The sequence below is a fragment of the Pteropus alecto genome, unplaced genomic scaffold (assembly GCF_000325575.1).
Source record: "Pteropus alecto unplaced genomic scaffold, ASM32557v1 scaffold3, whole genome shotgun sequence".
Classification (NCBI taxonomy): domain Eukaryota; kingdom Metazoa; phylum Chordata; class Mammalia; order Chiroptera; family Pteropodidae; genus Pteropus; species Pteropus alecto.
The window spans coordinates 37,887,662-37,911,535 of NW_006442484.1; the positions used below are offsets into that span (position 1 = coordinate 37,887,662).

At 32.3% G+C, this 23,874-nt stretch overlaps 1 protein-coding gene across 3 annotated transcripts in view; it reads left to right on the forward strand.

Annotated features, from left to right (window-relative positions):
- Positions 1 to 23,874, forward strand: part of LOC102892041 (sodium channel protein type 2 subunit alpha) — a 124,727-nt gene that overhangs the window by 88,592 nt on the left and 12,261 nt on the right. For all 3 annotated transcript variants that reach the window (XM_006921144.1, XM_006921143.1, XM_006921145.2), the window contains exons 17-23: positions 127 to 606; positions 10,056 to 10,176; positions 13,825 to 13,979; positions 15,546 to 15,719; positions 19,443 to 19,565; positions 21,859 to 22,140; positions 23,426 to 23,479. In XM_006921144.1, coding sequence (XP_006921206.1) covers positions 127 to 606; positions 10,056 to 10,176; positions 13,825 to 13,979; positions 15,546 to 15,719; positions 19,443 to 19,565; positions 21,859 to 22,140; positions 23,426 to 23,479 — 1,389 coding nt within the window. The remainder of the gene's footprint in view (positions 1 to 126; positions 607 to 10,055; positions 10,177 to 13,824; positions 13,980 to 15,545; positions 15,720 to 19,442; positions 19,566 to 21,858; positions 22,141 to 23,425; positions 23,480 to 23,874) is intronic.

Consider the following 23,874-nt stretch of genomic DNA (forward strand, 5'->3'; position numbering starts at 1 on the left):
GTTTATCATAAGCTAGAAAAAATACCCATTACCAAAAAATTAGGTATAAGAACAATTTTGGAAATTTGTAGTCAAGAGCAATTGAAATAACAGAATGTTTTGATCACCTAATTTTCTTTGTTTTAGGTTCTGAATCTCTTTCTGGCCTTGCTCTTGAGTTCATTCAGTTCAGACAACCTTGCTGCCACTGACGATGATAATGAAATGAACAATCTCCAGATTGCTGTGGGAAGGATGCAGAAAGGCATTGATTATGTTAAAAGGAAAATACGTGAATTTATTCAGAAAGCCTTTGTTAGAAAACAGAAAGTTTTAGATGAAATTAAACCTCTTGAAGATCTAAATAACAAAAAAGACAGTTGTATTTCCAACCATACCACCATAGAAATAGGCAAAGACCTCAATTATCTCAAAGATGGAAATGGAACTACCAGTGGCATAGGCAGCAGTGTAGAAAAATATGTCGTGGATGAAAGTGATTACATGTCATTTATAAACAACCCCAGCCTCACTGTGACTGTACCAATTGCTGTTGGAGAATCTGACTTTGAAAATTTAAATACTGAAGAATTCAGCAGTGAGTCAGATATGGAGGAAAGCAAAGAGGTAGGAATTTTTAAATAAGAAGACATTTTGGTGTTATGCTTTAAACTGTCAGACTATTTAAAAATATATGTTTTCTTCCTATGAGAAAATAGGAAATATCTATTGATTTTCTATGGCACATTGATGATAGATAAATTGATGATACATTAAAATGAAGCTAGATAAATGATATGCTAATTTTTCAAGTATTTATCATTTTGAATACTAATAATATTAATATGCAGATTAAGATGAAGTTTTATAAGTACTTAAAAATAATTTTAGACTTGTGAAAATGCCTCAGTTTATCCAATTTCTTTCTTATAATTCTCCCACAATGGTCTTTTTTTTCCTTCTTTCCTTCCTTCCTTCCTTCCTTCCTTCCTTCCTTCCTTCCTTCCTTCCTTTCTTCCTTTCTTTCTTTCTTTGTACGTACTAGAAAAATACTTGGTGAGAGGATAGTTCTACTGTTGATTTTGCTACATTCTTGACTCTTAGGAAATACTTCATAAAATGTGATCTTATTTAGTTTGTGAAGGTATATTTATTCATGAAAAATCTGGGCTCTTTGCTTAATATTTACATATAATTTCATGTTTCCTGAAGTAAATAATTTTTTTTAAGGAAGTGAAGGTAGTAATGAGGAATCATGTTGAAAATATTTTTAAACCAACTGAGCCCAGTGCATGCTGTCTAAACAAACAAAAGGCCATAATATATTATAGAGTATAAAATTCTGAATTTACCAACTATGGTAAGAGTCTTGGTAGTTTAAAGTACTCTTTACAAGAATAGTAAGAGTACCAGAATGTATATGTTTTGGGTTTGTTTATAGGTTAATAAATGCGAAGTTGGGGGTAAAGAGAAGACAGAATATAAAACTTGAGGATTTAATTGTTTAACCATGCAAAAATGAAGACAGAATTCCCAGTAACTAATGCTTCCATAAAAAAATAAATAAATAAAAATAACAACCAAGAACAAAGATTTATCCTATCTTGTCATTTGAATCGATTGACAGGGACAGTAAAGGCCTCTATTACTATTCTCATTCTCAAAAAGATGGATGATTTGGGGGAGTTTGAAGCACTAAGGAATACAATTTAAGTAGTGTAACAAAGTCACAATAATTAGGGATCAGTTAACAAAATTATGAGCTAAAATATGTTTCTAAGAAGGGAACCTTAGATATTTCAGTCAGTATTTCTATATTTATTCTGTAAAATTACTGAAGAATATGCTATTTTCCATTCTTTCTTGTTTATAAGATAGGTAGCATTGCTTATTCAGTGATTAAGTAGAAATGGATGTTAAGCATAAATGCAGAGACGTTTAAATGTAGATAGTAAAATTAACATGTAAGTACTCAGGTATAGCTACTAGTTTCACAAATAACCGATGACATTTGAAGGGAATATTTTTAAATCTTACTAATAAAACCATTATTTTAACTAAATATCTTAAGATCTGGTTAATAAAATTTTAGATAAGCATAGTTTTCTGGGCTATGCTCAAAGAGTGGGGCCTAGTTTTTAATAGTGTATATTACTAGAAACTGAAGTGAGCATTTAGAAAATAAAATTAGGTCCTTATATTTTAATAATATTCTCTTCTGGTTATTTTGGCATTATACCTAATAGTAAATATTTCCCTTATAGTAAAGGGAGTCCATTTTTATTTTTATGTATGTTTAATCTTAAGGTATCATATAAACTAAGAATTATGACGAATCAAGAGTTGAAGCTATCAGTCAGTTTAAACAATTAGCTAAATTTGAGTGTCTTTTGAGGTATAGTTAACTTGACATCAAGTCTTCTTAATTCAGAAATTTTAAAGTCTCAGGCTTCTCCAAAAGACTATATGTTTTGCCTCGCATAACACCATTATGCTGAATAACAGCAATGTCCAGTAAGGCAGGGCTTATATTAGGAAAATCCAAACTCTCTTCTCAATTTCACTTGTTATCATTAAACTTTTTATGTGTTTTCTGTTTGAGTTAAGTATTCCAAAAATATATATATATATGTGAAGTCAGTACTTTGGAATTGGATGCAGACAATTAACCTGCCAATTGGAAATAGAATTATTTTATTGCTTCAGCTGTAGAGTTCTTTCAATACCTTCCCACCATAGGGATTGTTACCTCGATGTTCAAATTTATTATTTGGAGAAATAATATCTCAGATAAAGATAATATCTTTATCTCAGACTTCTTAAATATAAACTAATAAACTAATAAAAGATTAGGGCAGTAGTCTAGGAAAGATATGTGCAGGTTTTAATCTTTTGTTATTTTACTTGATAGCTTTATACTAGAAAACAAAAGAGAATTGAAACAACGAAGATTTCCAAATATTTCCCCCTGAAATATCTTTTTAGTGTTCTGTCTTCAAGTTATTTTTATCATGTCTTTTTCTTACCTGGTGGGATGGGATTGTGCTGTTAAATATCATATATGATAAGAGGCTTATTGATATTCTTTTTTAAATACTTAAAAAAAAGGGGGAAAAAGTGAAGCACTTTTTAATTTTTGGAATGCCTAAAAGAATTCTTTTTTATAGGGCAGATTAACCAGGTAGACCCAGAAGGTGGTTGGGTGTTTGAACTAAATCCTCTTCTATTTTTTTGGCCAAATTTACATGATTCTTTGATTGTTCTGTAGATTCTCTAGAGTATATCATTTTAAGTTCATGTCATAATTGTGTATGCTTTAACTCTCACCTTATCTTGACTATATTTAATGTAATTCCTTTCATACTTTGTGATTTTGAATAATCGATTTTTCTTGAGAGTTTAAAAATGTTGAAGGCATGCTTGAATGATTTTTTCAAAGTGAAATTTACTAGTGCACTATGGTGACCTTCACTGCTTACCATTCTTACTTCTCACAGGAGTAAAATCAAGCTGGAGCCATCAAGAATGCAGCTCTGGTGTTTTTTAACCAGCCAGAGGCTCGTGCCATCACTTTTACCCAGGTTACCCAAGCAACTTGTATATATGTATATATATAAATATAAGCAGTTTCTAAATGAATTTTGACTGGCCTGCATGTTACTCAGCTACATTCCTTGCCCATCCATTGGCAGTAAAATAAAAACATGCACAGCTGCTCTTATGCTGAGTCATAAAGCATGGTCAGGCAAGTCTGGCAACTCTAACATTTTTAAAGGATGATTTAACTGCTAATTTTCTTACATAGATCTTAATAGAAACTATATTCACTGAAAAGTACAAGTGCATGCCTTGATGGATTATTAAGTTCCATTTAACCTTACAGCGTTTTGAACAAGCCAAGGGCCTAAAGGAGAAATGTAGGTGCTCTTTGAAACAGAATAAGAGTGTTTCATTCTGTAAGAACTCTGTCCTCACCCCCTTTTCTTGAATATAGCCTCAGTGAGTGTACTCTGTTGGCAATTTTTTAAATTCAGTGTCATATTAAGTTTTTCTAAAGGATAATCTGCAAATGAAAGCAATCCCTTATTCATGTGAAAACTTCCTAAAGGATGTTTTAATGTGGTGTTTTCATTCTGAAAGTAGATCTGAAATCCACTTTCTTCATCCTGTTTTTCTTCAGTTCTTTGTGTTTTTGTTTCCTCTATTTCATCCATACCTGTTGGGAAACTTTCTCTTGAAGAATATTATTTAAGTATATCGTGCACTGCAAACTCCTATATAGGAAGAGAATCTTTCTGAGCTCTTGCTCCTTTGGTGTTTTTTAAATGAAGGAACCTCCCTTGTTATGTGACTATGGCAATGAGTATAACATCATTCTATGGATACATTGGTGGACCTTTCATTTCCTGATGTTGAAATCACAGTTTTGTGCTAAAATATAGTAATCAAATTACTCAATCTAATTTAATTATTTTTCAAAAGATGTTAATTAATTTGCAGCTTAGATGCAGTTTCCTCTCCTTCAAAACTATAACACAATCCTGCCATAAGCATAAGGAGCAATGATCATGCCGTTCTTGGAGAATTCTCTTATACTTTGGAACAAAATCTTCAGTCACTGGCACTCCAGATTCATGAAGGATAACACCTCGTATATTAGAGGAATGATATAAAATGAGACCTAAGATGTGTAATTGCTCACAATTAAACACATATACACATATACACAGCAGCTAGAGAGAATTATTTTTTCCTACTATGTATTAATTCTTCCAAAAAGCATGAGATATGACTCTTTAGGATAATGGCTTGTTTTTCCTAGTTTCTTGGAAGGAGGAAAGGTTAGTTCCCTTATTCTCTGTGTATCCCATTTTCCAAGTTCCTGTATAAAGAGATATATGAGGGAAAGTAGCAATCAGGTATATTGTCAACAATGTATTTAAGATATTTAGCTGGATTAAGTGTAGAAGAACACAAACTAAGTAGGAACTAATTTAAATTGACTGTATTTGTTCTCAACTCTCACATTATTATAGTTCCCAATTTCCTTAAATAGGTCTGTGATCTGCTTCAGGAAGCATTGTCTGTTAAAAGAGTACACACACTGAATTCCAGTACTTAAGAGGTGGGAAGGGGTAAAAGATATGAAGGACGATTTGGGTAAGCAATGATGGATGCTATGATTTCATCCTGGAGAAAATGCAATTCTTAAGGAAAAGTTTTCCAGTGGTATAGTGATTAAGGGAGAGAAAAAAGGTCTAAATACCCCTAGTATAAGAACAGAATGGGCCAAACATTAGTGCCTTTGGGGCACTGGTAATCTGCTCAGGGGTAGGTCAGTGTGATATAAGGATTACTTTTGCCATCCCAAGAAAGATGTTTAAGCTCTTGCTATTTATGGATTAGAGAACTTTATAATGTGCCCATTATAAAGACAAAAGGATTTTCTGGATATTGTAGTATAATAATAATAATACTTTTGATTTTTCCATCTTCCTTATTAAGAAGGTAATAGCAGCAATTATTTTTGAGTATTAAAGTGGCACTTCAGCCTTAAGCCTATCCAAAAGCAAGCAAGACCATCACTTTCATTGTTCCAGTGTTAAGACTTTTTCATATAAAATGACCCAGAACTCTTTAAGTACAAATTAGAGTTAAGAAACATATGGAACAAAGGATTGCCATTATTGGAGGTCAAAATTTTAGTTAAGTATGGAATACTTGATTTAATTTAAATTTGATTTATCTTTTTTTAAAAATCTCAATTTTTTATTAACTCAAATTAGGATATATCACTCTTTTTCCAAATTATATACAATATTTACTATTTACATTTTCTTTAAAAATGTATCTTAACGTTATAATGAGAAACACGTTTTGCTATGAAAAACTTAATGGAAAGTTAAGTTTTCTCTCCCTTTTTCTGTTGTGATTATTTTAAAAAATACTTTTACTTTCTGAAAGAAAGATATTAGTTTGGCACGTTAATGTTTAATAATAATTTAACAATGATGTGGAATGTTAAAGTCAGAAGTGATGTGTTTAAATATACAAAGTTAAATATTCATGTCTTGATATTTATTAGATCCTTAAGCTAAATATGATTTTGCCCTGTTTAACTCCTATGACTATAATTACCCAGCGCTTAGAAGAATCCAGCAGATTTTAAATATTAAGACATTTTTGTATATGAGATTTTTCACTAAAAAAAATGTTTAATATTTCCACCTTAAAGTAAATCATTGCCAATGCTATTTATAGAAAGTGAAAACTTGCTGTTCCTATTTACTCTCTTTACTATTCTGACATCGAAGTACACTCATATTTTGTTAATATGAGTTTGTTAGTGAGGTAAGCACTACTCTAACAATATCATTCAGTCATTTGTTTCCCAATAAATAAAGCACAAATAATAAAAAGGAACCTAAACATCTAAATTTTATAAAAGAGAGGCATAGAACTTGTCAAGCATGGAGCCTGAAAGTGTAGAACTAGTTCTGTTTCTGGCAAGCTGGTATTTTGGTTTGTTGCTCATGTGGCATTTTGTCGTGAGTGATGCTTAGATTGAAACATTTGCAAGCAACCTTTATTTGAAAAAAATTTTTAAATGCTTTAATACTAATAGTTCCATATAATGATATATGTTTCACAGTTCTAATTGGTGAATTTGCACTATAGTTAGGATTGATTGTAATTATGACTCTACCTGAAGCTGAAGATTTTTATATTTTTAATTTGATTCATTCGGTTTTTATGGGCACTTTACATATTTTAACTGTTTTAGTTATATTTTATAGCATTGTGATATTTGCCTCATGCAATTTTAAGAAAGTCATTGACTTGATATTACTAGAAAGGTTTTACAAATCAGAATTTCTTGCCCAGATCTCAGGATTATTGCTTAAACTTTTTTTATGAAATATTTTAATATATCTAGCTCTATTCTACATTAATACATATAAGAAATAATATAACTTGAACTAATATTAGATTCATGGTCATGAAACTTGGGTATCAACAATATCATAAAGCGCTATTTTGAATCTACAATGTTTAATTAGATATCACACCTACTAAATGTTTTAAATTAATAAAGGTTGGCTTTATTTATGAATCATCAAAGAAATTCTCTAGGGTATCCTGGCAAAATGGGGTACAGAAGATCTAGAGTTCAGCTACTGACTCACTATGACTTTTGACAAGATAATGAAAACCACATTTCCTTCTCTAAATAGACACTGGATTGGTTCATGTTGAGGATTAATGTGAAACATAGATTTTTTTATTTGTAAACCAAGTAAAGCTATTCAAGTAATGCATGAGACAGGTAGGTCCTGTGTTGTTCCACATCAGGAGGAAGATGGAGAAGGATGAGATTGCCCATCCTTAAGGAGGTGCCATTCACTGCTGGGACTGTAAATCAATGTACATAGAGTGGAAAGAAAAAAAACATTGTCAAAATGATTCAGTATTAGTTTTTCTGACTCCAGAGTTAAACTACAGTTTGCTTCATAGACTCACCTCAGGTCTGAATAATTGGGAACCTAGTGTTGAGACAGCATTGGTAATTCTAAGAGCAATTGGTTATTATTTTCACAATTCAGAATCTTGAAAGATTTGTGTTATTCTGCACTTAAGTCAGAATATTAGTTGTATCCCCTTGAATGTGAAATTAAATATTAGATAGAAGGCATTAGAAATAGTGGTAGAATAAGAGTCCACGCAATGGTCATTGATTCGTGTACTCAACAAACATTTATTAAACACAAACATTGGTGATAGGTGCTAGAGATACAGAGATGGCAAAAGCACAATATTTGGTTCAAAAGAGTAAGTCTAGTGAAATATGTCTTCTAAAAATACAAAATATTTTGTTGCACTTTTAAAAAATACTAATATGACTTAAAACACATAAATATTTGGCTTTAATTAAAAAAACTTCAATTAATTCTATGTCAATACTAAGTCACTGCACCAAATGAAAGGATTGATAGTAGATATACATGATTCTCTGGAAACTTTTGGACATTTTGAACCAAGATTTCCTGGAATATCTTGTCTGGTGACTTCTCTCAGTCACCGTCAAGGGCTAACATTCATTATGTAATGAAGAAGTTTATTTATTCATTCATTCATTTTTTAAAACAATATTTATTGAATACCTGCAGCATATCCAGCCCTGAGGTAGGCTCTGATGCAGTAATTCACCAGTGCCGGCCTGAGCATATGGAGCACCCTGAATATGTGTCCTCATTTTTCCCTTGGGCCCACCCTCAGGTCTTCTAACCTGTATGTGCAATGTGATGCTTGTCCCTAAAAGGAATGTTTTCTATGTAGTCAGACCAGATATGAGTATGCTTCAGTTTTTCTGATTACTTATACCATGTTTCAGTGTCCTGCAAATGATAAGGTCAATATTTTCAGGACCCTAATATGTAACAACTTCATGTGACTCAGATGGAATGGATTGAGAGGGTAGGTTAGTCATTTCTTAGTCAATTATATGTATGTAAACACAGCTACATTTATCAAAGCCAATGCACAGGAAATTAGAAAAAGTCTAAAAAATTAGAATATTTGTAATAATCTCACTTTGATAGTTCATCTTAAAATAAAATATATTTCAATTTTATTGACAAAGATAATTCATTATCTAGGATTGTGATATACTCGATGAGTAAAAAATAAATCAATGACCTACAAGCACCTTGTAACATATAATCCTTGATTTAAGTAATTTGGTCAAATTTAAAAAAAAAAAATCTCCAAACTAGTTCTAAAAAGATAGACATATATGATATTTATGCTTATATCATTGGTATTGTTAAATTACGTAAGATGCATTTTCAATCCCATATATCACCTATAAATATTTTACTTCATCAGCACCACCTTGCCAAGTAAATATTTTATATTAAAAAATTATTTTCATACAGGAAAGGAACCATTTTCCCAGGGAAGTTCACATAACCTTACCCCAAATATGAGTAGACTGTTTCCAGTACTGACTACAATACCCATTTTATAGTAGTTCAGCGTATTTCAACCTGCATTTTATCGTGTGCTTAACTCATCCCCTTTATAAAGTAGCTCTAATCAGCTCAGCCATTTACTAATGTTATGCACTAATGGTAATAACATTGTAGCAGGTTCGAGAATGCTGTGGCCCAAACTACTCTGATTCCATGTGGCATTCATACCTGGCCCTGTGTCATTCCTGCAGCATTTTAAGCCCAGGTTAACGACTGGGATCTCTTCATTTTGCTGATCCCATGAACGACCTGACCTGGCTAAAGTTTGTTGCTTCAAGATTTAAAACAACTTCTTTCTAGTATATTTTTCTCCGGTGGTATTTGATTTAACCTAATGGAAAACAAAATAACAACCAAAGACTCATTTCTGCCTGTATTAACAGGACAGGTAAGAGTGCCAGAGTAACAAGTAGTTTCCAAATGCACAGTGAAATACAGGCGTGCATTGGCCAAAGAGAATGCAAAATATCAGCTCTTGCTATACAGCTAACAATGCTCTGCTCCTTTGGAAATTAGAAAACTATAGAATATATTTATTAACAACCAGTAGTCTATGTTTTCATGTCAATGAAAAGTGGATAAATTTAGATTATTGCTGTTTATGTGCATTCGACCAAATCTTTTCTGCATTTGACATGAAAATACACTTGTGCAGCTTTCGTTGGTTGGGTCACAATTTTAGAATAAAACAAACTGTACCATTTGCAAACTGATTTACAAAAGCAAGATCACAGACAACCATACAGCTCTGGCAATTTACATAAGCTCTTTGTAGGATTTTATTTCAGAATCTGTATACATGGGCTCAATCAAAAATTATTTCAGTTGTTAGCACCATATTTTTAAAGAAAAAATATCCTATGGTGCTGTATCTAATCTTGTGACCCCCGCCTCTACTAAAGCAGACTGGCATTATGTTTAAGATATTCTTAAATTACAGATCAAGGAAATGCATACAGACGACTTGAGGGCACGCCTTTTGAATTTTTATATTATAGATTAAAGAAAATATTTTAAAAGCTTTTCTGTGGAATTGATTTTCAGAAGTTAAATGCAACTAGTTCATCTGAAGGCAGCACAGTTGATATAGGAGCTCCCGCTGAGGGAGAGCAACCTGAGGTGGAACCTGAAGAATCCCTGGAACCTGAAGCCTGTTTTACAGAAGGTAAGGGGAACAATGCACACGTGCTCATTAGACTACTCTCATCCATCCATCTATTCTCTCTCCTCCTTCTGCTTCATTATTTATGTCTCTCTAGCAACTATTTGTTTGCTTGATTTGCTTTTCTATATCAAAACAAAGATGCTTTTTAAAAAGATAAAATCTAATTTATGTAGTCAGATATTCTTATTTTTACTGATCCTATTCAACTCTAAGAAATGCTGCTAACAACCTGTTTTTGTTTGTGCCCTTTTAGAATATCTAGAGAAAAGAGAAAGCCAAATCATCTCTCTCTCTCTCTCTAGTTTTTAAAAAATAAAACATTTTAAAAGTCAAAGAAATAGTTTATTGTTTTGTTAGATCATAATGGGTACTACTTGATAATTATACATTTAAAACTGACCCTGAGTAACAGTTATCTATAGCTGTTAAGGTCAGTATTTTCATTAGTTCTGGATGGTAATGAATAACAGATAATAAAATGCTAAAATATATTGAGTTATATAATATTGGGCACAATGCCATTTGGGTAATCTGAAGAGGATTTTCTGAAGAAAGCTAAAGTAATGTTATTTGAGGTATGGAACAGTTATCTCTTAAACAATAGTGTTGTGTAACAAATCATCCAAAATTCTTAGTATATAATAAACTATATATTTTTGCTTGCAAGTTCATGGCTGGCTAGCTGGTTTTGCTGATCTTGATTGGGTTTCTGACAAGTCTGAGGTCTTGGATGAGACAATTGGGCTGATTCTGCTCCACTTGACTCCTCTAATCCTTCACACACCGGCCTGGGCTTGTTCTCATGGTGAAGGCAAAGGCGCAAGAGATTGGAAGCCTAAATGCAAAGGGCCTGTCAAGCTTCCACTTGTGTCAGGTTTGCTTCTGTCCTGTTCACCTGGCCAGTCCAGAATTAGTGTAGAAATGCTAATGATACAAAGATGCATTAAATAGTTCAATTCCACAAGGTATGAAATTCTTAACATTTCTTACATAAACTACTATTGTAGAAATGTTTCTTTAAAGCCCTGGGAATCACTTCATTTTTAACTCATTGTTTAGATAACAGCTATTTAATAATTCATACTATGTTTTTGCCCCAAATTCAATACCATATAGTAATTGCTTAAGTAAAAGTTTATTTTAATAATAATGATTGCCTCATGTTGTGACTAGTAATGTTATTTTATTAAAATGATTCTAAAAATGTTTCATTTAGGTGATATATGTTTATATTAAGAATATTAAAGCTGTTTTAATTTAAAATTTAAACTAATTTTTCAAAAATGCAATAAATTATTTCAAAGTTATTACAAAAGATTATGTTATATACATCTATCGATTTTAGACTTAAATGCATTGGTGAAAAAAAATATTTAAATATTAATTGTCACTTTTTAAATAATTTTAAAGGGAGAGCTATTTGTTCAGCATAAGTTATGAGAGAAGCCACTTTTCTACTGTTTCCTTAAAAAAATCTGCATACATTTCAGTGCAGTTATTTAATTATGAAAAAATTTATGACTTTACAAAAATTCACATGGTATTTCACAAAATTTGGTAGTATTTCCAAATTTTGTGAAATACCATGGTAAATCCATGGTAATTTATATGGTATTAGTTATTACTCTTTTCCAGACAGTTATCTCATTTTAGAGTCATAGTATATGCATAATAATAATTATCATTCTATCAACATTTGTATTTTGTAAAATAAAAAAATTTAAGTATGAAATACTACCAATATAACATTGTAAAAAATAATAATGAATAATACGTAGATGCCCACAACCAGCTTTAACAATTTGTCATATTTGCTTCAGGGTTTTTATTTAAGAATAAAACAGGTTATTTATCTTTTATTTAAGATAAAGATTCAGTCTCTTTTGTACCCGCTCCTTAACTCGTTCCCTTCTTTCCCTCTCAGAGGTAAACAAGTGTCTCAAATTTGCCATTTATTATTTCCACTAACACTGGTCTTTTTCAGTTAAACAGTGTTTTGTTTTGTTTTGTTTTATCTCATATCCTCTTTGATGGTGAGGGAAACTAATTACAGTGTCATTTAATTCATTACAGTGAATATTTTCAGGGCCTATAATTCTTGATCCTTTTGGAAACAGAAATGTGAAAAAGATCTTGCCTTCAAAGAAACAACAAATATACCATATATTTCTTAGATGAGAAACTAACAACATTTAATAGCGCTTTATTAAGTTTTCGTGAAACAAAGGATATGATCTGGCCGATTACATTATAAAGTAGCATATGATAAGTATCTACAAAGTAAAATATTGCCCTCCTTCATGATGAGGTTTCCATTTTTCTATTTAATGAACAAGAGCCCTATACTGTGGTTAAAATCCTACCTCCTGACTTCTCTCTCCCACACCCCAGTGTCCCATATTCTATGTGCTGCCAGGTCCTATCAGCTCAGCGGTATCTTTTGATTCCTGACCACTGTCACCACCGTTACCCTTGATTTCACTTTCTTTAATGTTCAGTTGGTTGAATTTCATCAAAGGAAACTCTTAACTCCTTTTCTGTCTTCTTTCTTCCATCCAGTTCCTTAAATAGGCATAGATAATTCTAAACCAGTGTTCTTATCAGGTGAATCTTCACTCCCAAATAAATCCTTCAACGTTTTCCTCATTAGACAGCACATAAAATTTAAATTTTCTAACTGACTCATTTATGTTCTTATTTCTGATTGGCTCTAAGTGTCTTTTCTTAGACTTAGTCTTGACTCCTAATTCTCTCCTTCATGCAACTTGCAAACTTTTCTGTCACCAAGTTTTACTTATATCATTGTTTCTGCATTCTTTGCAGCTCCATGAACTAGACCTGATTCTTACACATCCTTCAAAGTCTAACCTCAAACCCATTTCCTCCATAAAGCTCAATATCAAATTAATCTCTGCCAAATATCAAACTGAGCTCTCACAATACCTTATTTATTTTGTGATAATTGTTGCTTTTTATAACTATGGAATCTGTGGGTAAATCACCGTGCTTAAAATGAACATTCTTTTTAGAATAAGTCTACGTTTTACACATTCTAGTATTACAATTTGTCCCATAGATTTCTTAAATACAGCAGGTATTTAATAAATATTTGTTAACAAGCTTCAGATCTAGTAGTCCACAAATTACACAGAGGTGTATATTACATTATCGATGATAATAGCCAGAATTAAAACAACACAAATATTCAGTGATTGGAGTGGTTAAGTCTAGTATTCTTATCTAGAAAAGTATAGTGAAAACTTTCAAATTCTATTTACTTATAATAAAAAAGAAAATGCTATACCATTAAGGTGAACTAAGTAAAATTCAAATATACATAATGTCCCATATGAATGGGATCACACTCATATGAATAGGGTGGAAATATCAACTTTGGTGATTTTAATTTTTTCTTTTTCTATAATGTTATAATGTAATATAAACCATTGCAATGGTCTCTTAAACAAAAAAATATTGAATGAATGATTAAAAATATAGAGATGATTTCTATTTCTATAAAGGAAGCCATCATAAAAAAATAAAGTCATTTACAGTATATCAGGTAATAGTGTAGATGAATCTCCCACCAACTTAAATGTATATAATCAAACAGTAATTTTTTTCTTTACTTACTTTGATATATTTTAGACTGTGTACGGAAGTTTAAGTGTTGTCAGATAAGCATAGAAGAAGGCAAAGGAAAACTCTGGTGGAACTTGAGGAAAACTTGCTATAAAATAGTGGAGCATAACTGGTTCGAAACCTTCATTGTCTTCATGATTCTCCTCAGCAGTGGAGCACTGGTAGGTGACATATGATCTGCTCCTTTACCTTACCTGAAACCCTTTGCCTTTCCCCTCAATAAACCTCCTGTATCATGTTTTTACAATAAGTTGTTTGTGAGGATGAGAGACATTGTGTGATATGTTTAGCACAGTTGTTAGTGGCTCAGTAAATAGCAAATTATATTGTTATGGAATTGGCCTCAGATTAAATTAAACTTAGAACAGTGTAGTTTTTATAATATTTAAAAAAGGATCTTTGACTTTCAGTCATCAGAGACAGTTTGTATTAAGAATAACTATGTAGACATGATATGGAATTATCAGCTAAATATACTACTTAACATAAACTCCACTGCTGCAGGGAACTCACCTGTCTCATTCATGCTGATTCAAGAGTGCCAACCATAGTGAATGGTAAATAGCAGACTAACATAATTACTGACTGGTAGCAAAGTGAAAGCATTACAAACTTACTGTCTGATTTCATTCAAAGGAATGGTCAATTTGGTCAAAATATCGATTTATATAATGAAAACGGTGTGACCCATTTTCCCATTTGGTACAACCATGGTAGCATTTCTTTTATTTTTTCAATTAGTCAGTGTTTGGTAAATTGATTTCAACATCAGGATTATGGCATTGTGTCTGGAGGCCTCTAAGCCCACCTCTGATTTGACTAATAATCCTGCATCCTCTACATACTCAGAGCAAAGAGGGTCAGCCCTGTGTTTTAATGCCAAGTAGAAAGGGAGCTGTGAAGTCTTGTCAGTGACTAGTGTCCTTGTTGTAGGAGCTCTTGGTTCTCAGTTACAGCCAGTCAGAGCTCACCAGAATGCACCATCCCGCACTATGGCTGGCTTCTTGGAAGCTTCCCCATTCAGCCATAAATTGAGCTGAAAAGTATTTAGGGCCGTATGTTAAGCCCTGCTCACAAGAGTTAGATAAACACTCTTTTTATTCCACAAGTCCCAAGGGTTGTGCAGATGAGTACTCCCACCCATCCTAAAGAGCTCTGCAAAATAATGACAGAGGGAGCTTCCAGACATATACTTACACACATGCCCAGGTTGTGTGAGGGGCAGAGAGAGAGACAGAGAGACAGAGAGACAGAGAGACAGAGGGAGGGAGAGGGAGGAGAAGGGGTGGGGGAGGGAGAAGAAGAGGGAGAAATTATAATCCCGTTTCCTTCCCCAGGCTAAAGGGGCTCCTTGCCTTATATGTATACCTTACTGAGAGGGTACATTCCAGTAACTCTGCTCTGAACAAATTAGATATAATTATTGATGAATTTCTGCTTTCTGCTGTTGAGGGAAGCAGCTGACAGTCCAAAATTTTAAGCTCTTTTGAAGTACCCTGATACCAAAATTTTAAAATTATTTGAATTTATTGTTTGACTGAAATGCCAAATCAACAACCATTTGCATACATATAAATGTATAACAAAATACAGGTATGGGAAACACAAAGACTTTCCAGCCTTAAGCACCTGAGAAGAGGCTTGCAGTATGTTTTTTACTAATAAGCTATCAATTAGAAACAGTTTAAGACAATGAAATTTAATGGGACTTTTTTTTTCATTTACAGGCCTTTGAAGATATATATATTGAGCAGCGAAAAACCATTAAAACCATGTTAGAATATGCTGACAAAGTTTTCACTTATATATTCATCCTGGAAATGCTTCTCAAGTGGGTGGCATATGGTTTTCAAATGTATTTTACCAATGCCTGGTGCTGGCTAGATTTTCTGATTGTCGATGTGAGTATTCTGCACTTTCTTATATCATTCATTTGGCCTATGATGATATGTGCTAGTCCTCGAAATGGTTCCTGGAACATAGTAGGCACTTCTTAATTACTGTCTGTGTAGGCCCAAATATAAATGATGATTCCCATTTTCCCAATGAAAAGATGCCCCAAACCATATCTTTTTGGCCAATTTAAGTGCGTATACTTTCATAGATGAAACAGCCAAACGCTGTGTTGTAATTATTGATTTAGTTTCAAATTAATATTTAAAATCTCGTTATACAAAATAACATATTAATATAGAAGTTTTCTTTTTTCATTCTCACATTTCACAGAATAACTGTATTTAAATTCTTCACAAGCATCTTTGATGTTAGCATCTTTGTCATCACCAGAGATCTGTTGAGAAGTGTTTGTCCCACATGTGGATTACTAATTACAAAGAAATTTGAAAGTCTGAATAGCAAGAGATACTTCTTGGCCGTGAAAACAGCTTAGCCATGGAGAAATTATTTAAAAGTTTTATGAAAATACATTGGTGTTGAAAGTAAATAAGATGGAATACCAGAATATAAGAGGCTTTAAAAATTTGAATATGAGGTTGCTTCCTGATTTCTGAGTGAGAATTTTGAGGAAAGTCTCCCTTTTTATTCACAAATGTAAGACCTTAACTGAACAACAACAAAAAAATTTAATTATTTTATTAGTTTGGAGATTTACTTCTTAAATGCCTTTTAAATTAGTAGTTCATTCAGAGTGGATAGAATGAAACAAAAACCTTTTGTCTAGAAACCTTTTGTCTAGAGCTGTGGGAACAGGGAATGGGGAGGGGGGAAGGGACAGGATGATGCTCACCATCTACATGGAGGAGGAGGACACTGGAATTTTCACAGAAAAAGCACAGGAAAGCGCAATGTGATTCATAGTGCATTTTAAAGATAATATTCTGTTTATTGTAATAATTTGAGACATATTTTGATATATAAAATTTACATATCATGCTAGCAAAGACAAAAGTAACCTTTTTCAGAGAAAATTTTTTTTTTACAGTTGCAGGTGAAAAAGAAATAACTTTTAATTCAATATGAGCTTTCTAATCACCAAATAGAGGGAACGATTTATAACAGAGTTTTTTTAATTTAAGAGAGAAAAATACTTTTGTTTTTATTTTTTTCTTAATCTGCCTAAAGCAAATCTACTATTAAATATAACATATATAAACACATGCAAAATTATATCAAAACTGTCTGGTAATAAAATAACATAATAAATAATACTTAAAACCATGTATAATACTTAAAACCAAAAAAATACCAAGACTATAACCATTGTTTTATTTGTATAATGAGATTATAGATGGTATTTTTTCTTTTCTTTATTTTCTGTATGTGGTTATGATACATTGGTATATTTCTAATAAAAATATCTTCCATTTAATATAGATGTGTAATAATAAAAGTATTAAGTCAACGCTACCTGAAAATAAATTCCTAAGAAAAATCTAGTTGTCTTACAGCCGGTATTCAAATTACCTAGCATATTCTGATATTTACCTTCTTAAGATTTAAGAAAACTATTATAATATATTAAACTAATACTTTGCTTTAGTTTTTTTGCACTTTTTTATTCAAAAAATATATTTATTGAACATTATTTTGTTTTTGAAGAGACTAATATGAATGTCATTTTTTCTGGGGTTATGGGAACTTACAGTTGACTAGTAAAAACAGATGTGTATACAAGTCAAATATGACATTTGTATTAGAAGTACCATTCACTTCACTGAGGGAGGAGGAGAGACCTTCATGAGGGCAATATAGTGTGAGCTACAGTTTGAGAGATGAAAATGTCATCAGGTACAGATGAGGACAAGTACACCAAAGCATTCAGACACTGATGCATGCCAAAGGGGCCTGTTCAAGAAACAGTGCCACAGAGTGAGGGAAAGCATCCTGTAATTGGATGACAAGATAAGAAAGGTAACTTGGCAAAGAGCTTGAAGAACCTGAGATGCCATCCAAAGAGATTTAGATATATGATTTAGTAAAAAAGAAGCCATTGAAGATTTTCTATGGAAAGTGACAAGAAAAGCTCACTCTTTCAGGGAGAGAAATTCAGTGAAGTTATGAACAATGGAATAAAGGGAGATTATTTAGAGGCCAAAAGACCATTTAGGAGATTGCTCCAGAAAGATGAATAGTACTAGATATATCTCCTTTTCATATTTAACTACACAAGTCACATAAAATTGGATATTTTACCATTTCTTTTAATTAGCTAATAAATATTTCCCCTGTCCAGAATTTTTTTTATTCTAACTTTTATCTTCCATCCTTTAATTTATCCTATCTCTTTGGTTCTGTCTTCAGATAATATAAAGTACTATTCCTCATATTTATTTTTTATGTGAGGCAATTGCAAGGACTTTGTCAGCTTACAATCCCTTATTTTTTTTTATTTTCATACGCCTACAGACCTACAGACCTAGGTGGTCTCCTATCCAAGTACTAACCAGGCCCGACCCTGCTTAGCTTCCGAGATCGGACGGGATCAGGCTTGTTCAGGGTGTCATGGCCGTAGACCTTATATTTTATATACAGAAAATATGCACAATGGGTAATTCAGTAACTTTATTTGTCAATTATCTGTAAAGAGGAGACTAACAAAGCCTAAAAATTTAGATTTTAAGAGAAATATATAAACCACTTAAGATACATTTTTATAGCTTTTTTCCAAATTTAGATATTTTGCTATTTCAGATTATATGTGCAAAATTAGTTTGAACAGCTTAAATTAGTTTTGTTGTAAAAATTTTGTTTCATTTATTTTTATTAAAAAACATAGTTTTCAAATATCCATTAATATCCTACTCCTTAAACCTATATTACACATATATTTTCATTTATCTGCTTTTGAAATTCAGGTGCACGTTAGGAGAAAATATTTTTTCTTAGCTTATACAGTTTTAATGAGTTTTCTATTTATTTTCAGAGGAATTAGATATTTCAATGCCACCTATGACAGTTAATTTTTTCTTTTTTAGCTGTTTTAAAATTTTTTATCAACTACATTAGCATAAATGATTAAAGAAAACTTGTTCTGGCAATTTTTAATTAGTTATACTAAAATCTCAACTTTTTAAAAGTTATTTATTTAATTTGATCTAATGATTTCATATCCTCACATTGAAATTTACGGAAAGACAAAGCCACTGTTTAGAGGCCTAGATCTTTTTGAATGTGTTTATGTTCGGATTCACCCGTGGTTTGCATAGTTTACTTGTTTATTTATACTGTTTTAATTTCCCTTTCAGGTCTGCTAAATTATATAAGAAATGATAAAATTTTAAAGATCTGTAAATGAAGATTGCATATCTGTGTCCTTTTCCTTTCTTTACATTTAATTGTTTTAAATGTTCTTGTCAAGAATCTTGGAAAGAGAACATATATAGCTTCCGCTTTTTCATAAGTTTATGGCAGTGGTTCTCAAAGTGTGCTTTACAGACCAGTATCAGACTCACCTGGGAACTTGAAGAAATGCAAATTCTCAGGCCCCACCCCAAACCTACTGAATCAGACTCCGCCTCCAGGGATCTGTGTTTTCAACAAGCCCTTTGGATGATTTTGATACTGACTAGAGTTTGAGAACTACTGGCTTATTGCATAGAGCAAGATTGAACTGTGTAAGCTTTTTTGTCTCTAAGTAAGAAAATTGTGTTGCTTTTTCTGTATAGGTCTCATTGGTTAGCTTAACTGCAAATGCCTTGGGTTACTCAGAACTTGGTGCCATCAAATCCCTCAGAACACTAAGAGCTCTGAGGCCATTGAGAGCCTTATCCCGGTTTGAAGGAATGAGGGTAAGACCAAATGCTTTAGAGTTTATTGGAATTATAATTAAGAACAGACTGACATTTTGTACCTTAGAAATGACAAATCCATGGAGAATTTGTCTTCTACATTCCTATTGACGTAACCAGTCAATCAGTGATGTTTGTCAGATGGCCATAAACTTGACATTGTTGGAGACACTCACAGAATATAATGCCTGAGTGATTGCTTCTCGCTAGATTTTTCACTCTGTGGGAAATCTTTATCATGTTGCGTAGGCTTCTGATGTGCGTCAAGATTAATTATGTTCATTTCATTTATAAACGTACAGGAAATCCCATTCACTGTAATTTAAAACCACCAGCTCATTTCTCATCATTTCATCATTGCTCTATATGATGTGTTTTGAGCCTTTCAGAGTCCAAATCTGGCCTTTTAGCTTTCAAACAGAGGCTGAGATGGCTAAGAAGTAGGTCAACTGTGGAAATATAACACTCATTTAGAAAGGTGACACAAAGGAACAGGGAGGAATTCGTGCTGTCATTTGTCATCCCCTGGGGCACAAAACCTGAGACCACATACTGTCAGCACTGAGGAAATGATGTTGCCCTATCTCAGTGGATTTAGCTATTTAAAAAAGAACTTGTAAAATGATGCTTTTTGTGATATTTGAAAATGGTTACTTAGGACCATTGTTGCAAACACAATCAGAAATGAATGGTGTGTGTAGGTGTGTGTGCCTGAGTGTTTGTGTGTGCATAGTTGCATAGAAAGGAACTGTTAACCTTTAAATTCTTTTCACTCAAACAGTGTAAAATTACTAATTTTGCAGTAGTAGCATTTATTTTTAAGAATGAAATCAAACTTTCAGTACTAGAATAATTTTCGTATTTTCCATATCAAATTCGCATATATAAGAACCTTAATTCCTTGTCCTTCCATAGATTTGACTCTCTTAGAAAATACATGTATTATTTCTTTGCTATTCAGCTTTTTAAAAAATTATAACTGTATCAACCAATGTCTGCTCACATTTGCGTAGTAGAGCATTCCTTCTGGTGAACTTAAAAATTAAATGTCAAGTCTAAGTACTTCTGAATTATCAAAGAAAGTTGAAATTCCAGTAGTAACTTAACACTGTAATAAGTTCTTTAAAACTTACTTACGTTTAAAAATATATTACAGTATTATCCTTTACTAAATAGGCTCCAGGTGCTAATTTGCAAATGAATTGTGCCTTTTTCCAGTATTCATTTGGCACTGTTGCTGTAAGATATTTGTACTCATATATTTCTATGTGTGCATTTATTTATATATATTTTTTTCTCATAAGGGATTTCAAGAAGGCTAATGCGTATTTCTTTTACTTTACATGTCTATTTGTTGATAGTGTATTTCTGATGTAGTTTAGGTGTGTTTGTACAGAACAAGATACTTAGCTAAATATTTACTTGAGGGATAATTAAGAAAGGTACTGAAAAAGTTTTCTCAAAAGCCATTTTTAAAAAGTTTTCTTAAAAGCTGTAAATAACAAAGGCATCAAGTGAAACGCTTTTGATTCAACTTGTAATGTTTAAGATACAGCTACCCATAGTCAAGCCTATGTTTTGATTATTAGAATCTCTCATTTTGTAATTTGAGAATTTTCTTCTGAAAGGGATTTTCAAAGGAGGATCTTTAGGCCCAAAAGTGCACAGCTAATTTTTGATATGAACTGGAATACTGATCTCCTGATTTCCAAACCTTTTCTCCTCATTACATGTTCAATCTCCATGCTATGATCTCTTTGCTCCAGAGTTTTTATAGGTAGGGTAACAGTATACTACATTGCTTGGGACAGTCCTGGCTTACACTTGCTTCTCAGAATAATTATTATTAGTGTTCCCTTTCCCCTTGAATATTGACCTTCAATTGTTCTCTTTTACTCTCAAATTTTGGATATTAAATGTTACGGTTTGCATGATTTTAAAAATCGTGATATTCACATGTGACCTTACTTCTGTAGTCATGTCACTGTTTGTACTTTCAATTACTCTTTGCATTTATAATTAATTCTATTATTTGATGAAAGTTTGTTACATCTATGGCCTTACCTCTTGATGAAGCATTCTATAATTTAAGATTTAATTTATACTATTTTTAGTATAATTAAAATTTTTAGTTGGAGCTACCAGATGCTATTTTCTGCCCAATATTTAATTTTAAGAACAGATTATTTTTTTTTTTTATAGTTTGACTTTGTTCTTTTACAGTTAAAAATAGGTAAAAATAAATATTCATTGTTGACTTTTCACCTACTTTTCCTTCTCATTTTTGTGCCAGGTTGTTGTCAATGCCCTTTTAGGAGCTATTCCATCCATAATGAATGTACTTCTGGTTTGTCTGATCTTTTGGCTAATATTCAGTATCATGGGAGTTAATCTCTTTGCTGGCAAGTTTTATCATTGTATCAACTATACCACTGGAGAAATGTTTGATGTAAGCGTGGTCAACAACTACAGCGAATGTAGAGCCCTCATAGAAAACAATCAGACTGCCAGGTGGAAAAATGTGAAAGTAAACTTTGATAATGTAGGACTTGGATATCTTTCTCTGCTTCAAGTGGTAAGTGACCACTTTATTATTCTCTGTGATGTATTATTAAAATGAATCTAAAATTCTTCTTTATATTTGCAAATACTTCCTCAGGCTCATCTGCCTAGATTCTTCTTCAATCATTGGTGAACTATCTTTTCTTCACCAGTTAAAAGTATACAGCTCCGCAAAGTTTAAAATCTCCCAAACTGTGTGTTAGACCCCCGCACCAGTCCTTTGTTATTGAGATTTCTATGTAGGTTCCCATTGTTTTCCCCCATCCCTACTCTGAGCAAAGTAGAGGCACTGGCTCTCCGGCGGAGTTGGAAAGGTGTGTGGGGGAGTAATAGATTTCTGTACTCTTTCTGAAGTACCAGAGAGTATGGATATCCTTGACAAGTCTCCGCTCACCCAACCTTTTCCACCGTCATAACTGAAACTTCCCTTTTTACCCATCACACAGACTACTGTCTCATTCTCATCTTCCTGCCTGCTGCTTGAACACTTTCAGATTAGAAGATTGCTTTCTTGCAAATGAAAACCTTCCTGTCAAGTGTATTATGTCTGCTATCGATTCATATAAAATTAATTCAACTTCTCAACTAAAATTCATTCAATTTCTCGCTCTAAGGCATGTCCACATGCTCCCTAAGATGATCCACTGACAACAATATCCAACACTATATATCTATTAGAGAAAAGGATGAACCCTGTAGAACTAAGGAACTGAAAAAAAATGTATAACACTTTTGTTGTCAGGATTACAATCATGTCCAGAAACACGAAAAGAACAAATATTTAAAAGAGTAAATGGCATTTGAATATAGTGTTTGTTTTCAGATTAGGAAACTGTTTCTTCTTATAGAAGAAGCATGATTCATGACTGGTGATAAGACTATTCAGAAAAAAATACATATGAAAGAAAGCATTAAGATCAAACAATGCACTATATTTTTCTGATGCTAGTCCTACACACATAAAATTATTTCATCAAATTTTATGTTATATTCTTATAGGAACATCAGAGTCTAAAGTTAATAACTGCTCATTAAAGCAGTTATTAAGTCTTGATTAAAACTATCAAGATTTATTTATAGATATTAAAGATGCATATAACAATGTTATAGAAGAATATAAAGTTGCAGTATTTTCAAAGCATATATTATAAAACTTTGCCCAAAGAGTTTAGATATTAACCCCAAACTATTGTATATTCCTCTTTGGAATGAATCTTGGTCAATCTGATACTTAATTTCTTTTCTAAAATTATAATTTATAGGGAGAAAATAAATTAAATGATATGACTTTTTTACAGGCCACATTTAAGGGATGGATGGATATCATGTATGCAGCTGTCGATTCACGAAATGTAAGTCCATTTAGAGGGAAAACTGCTTAATTTGATCCAGTGAATATTTGTGCAGTGTTGTATTTTAGTGATAATGTCAATAAAATAAAACTATGGTCAATTTATAAAGCACATATCTATTACAAAAATAAAATATTCAACCTTATTTATTCCAAAATTTGATTTCAATATTTTTCTCTACTCACTGTAAACCTTTTAACATGTTTTCTAGTATCTAGCATGACACCCAGCACTTAAAAATCTGTTGACTGTATTTGTAAAATGAGACATTTTATTTTTGGCTATAATAGTTACAGCCATTTGTACATTAGAAGCCCTCATAAGAACTTTTTTTTATCTGTCACAGGTTTCCTTAAGGTTTTGATCTTCCCTTGTAATAGAAAGGATCCAGCAAA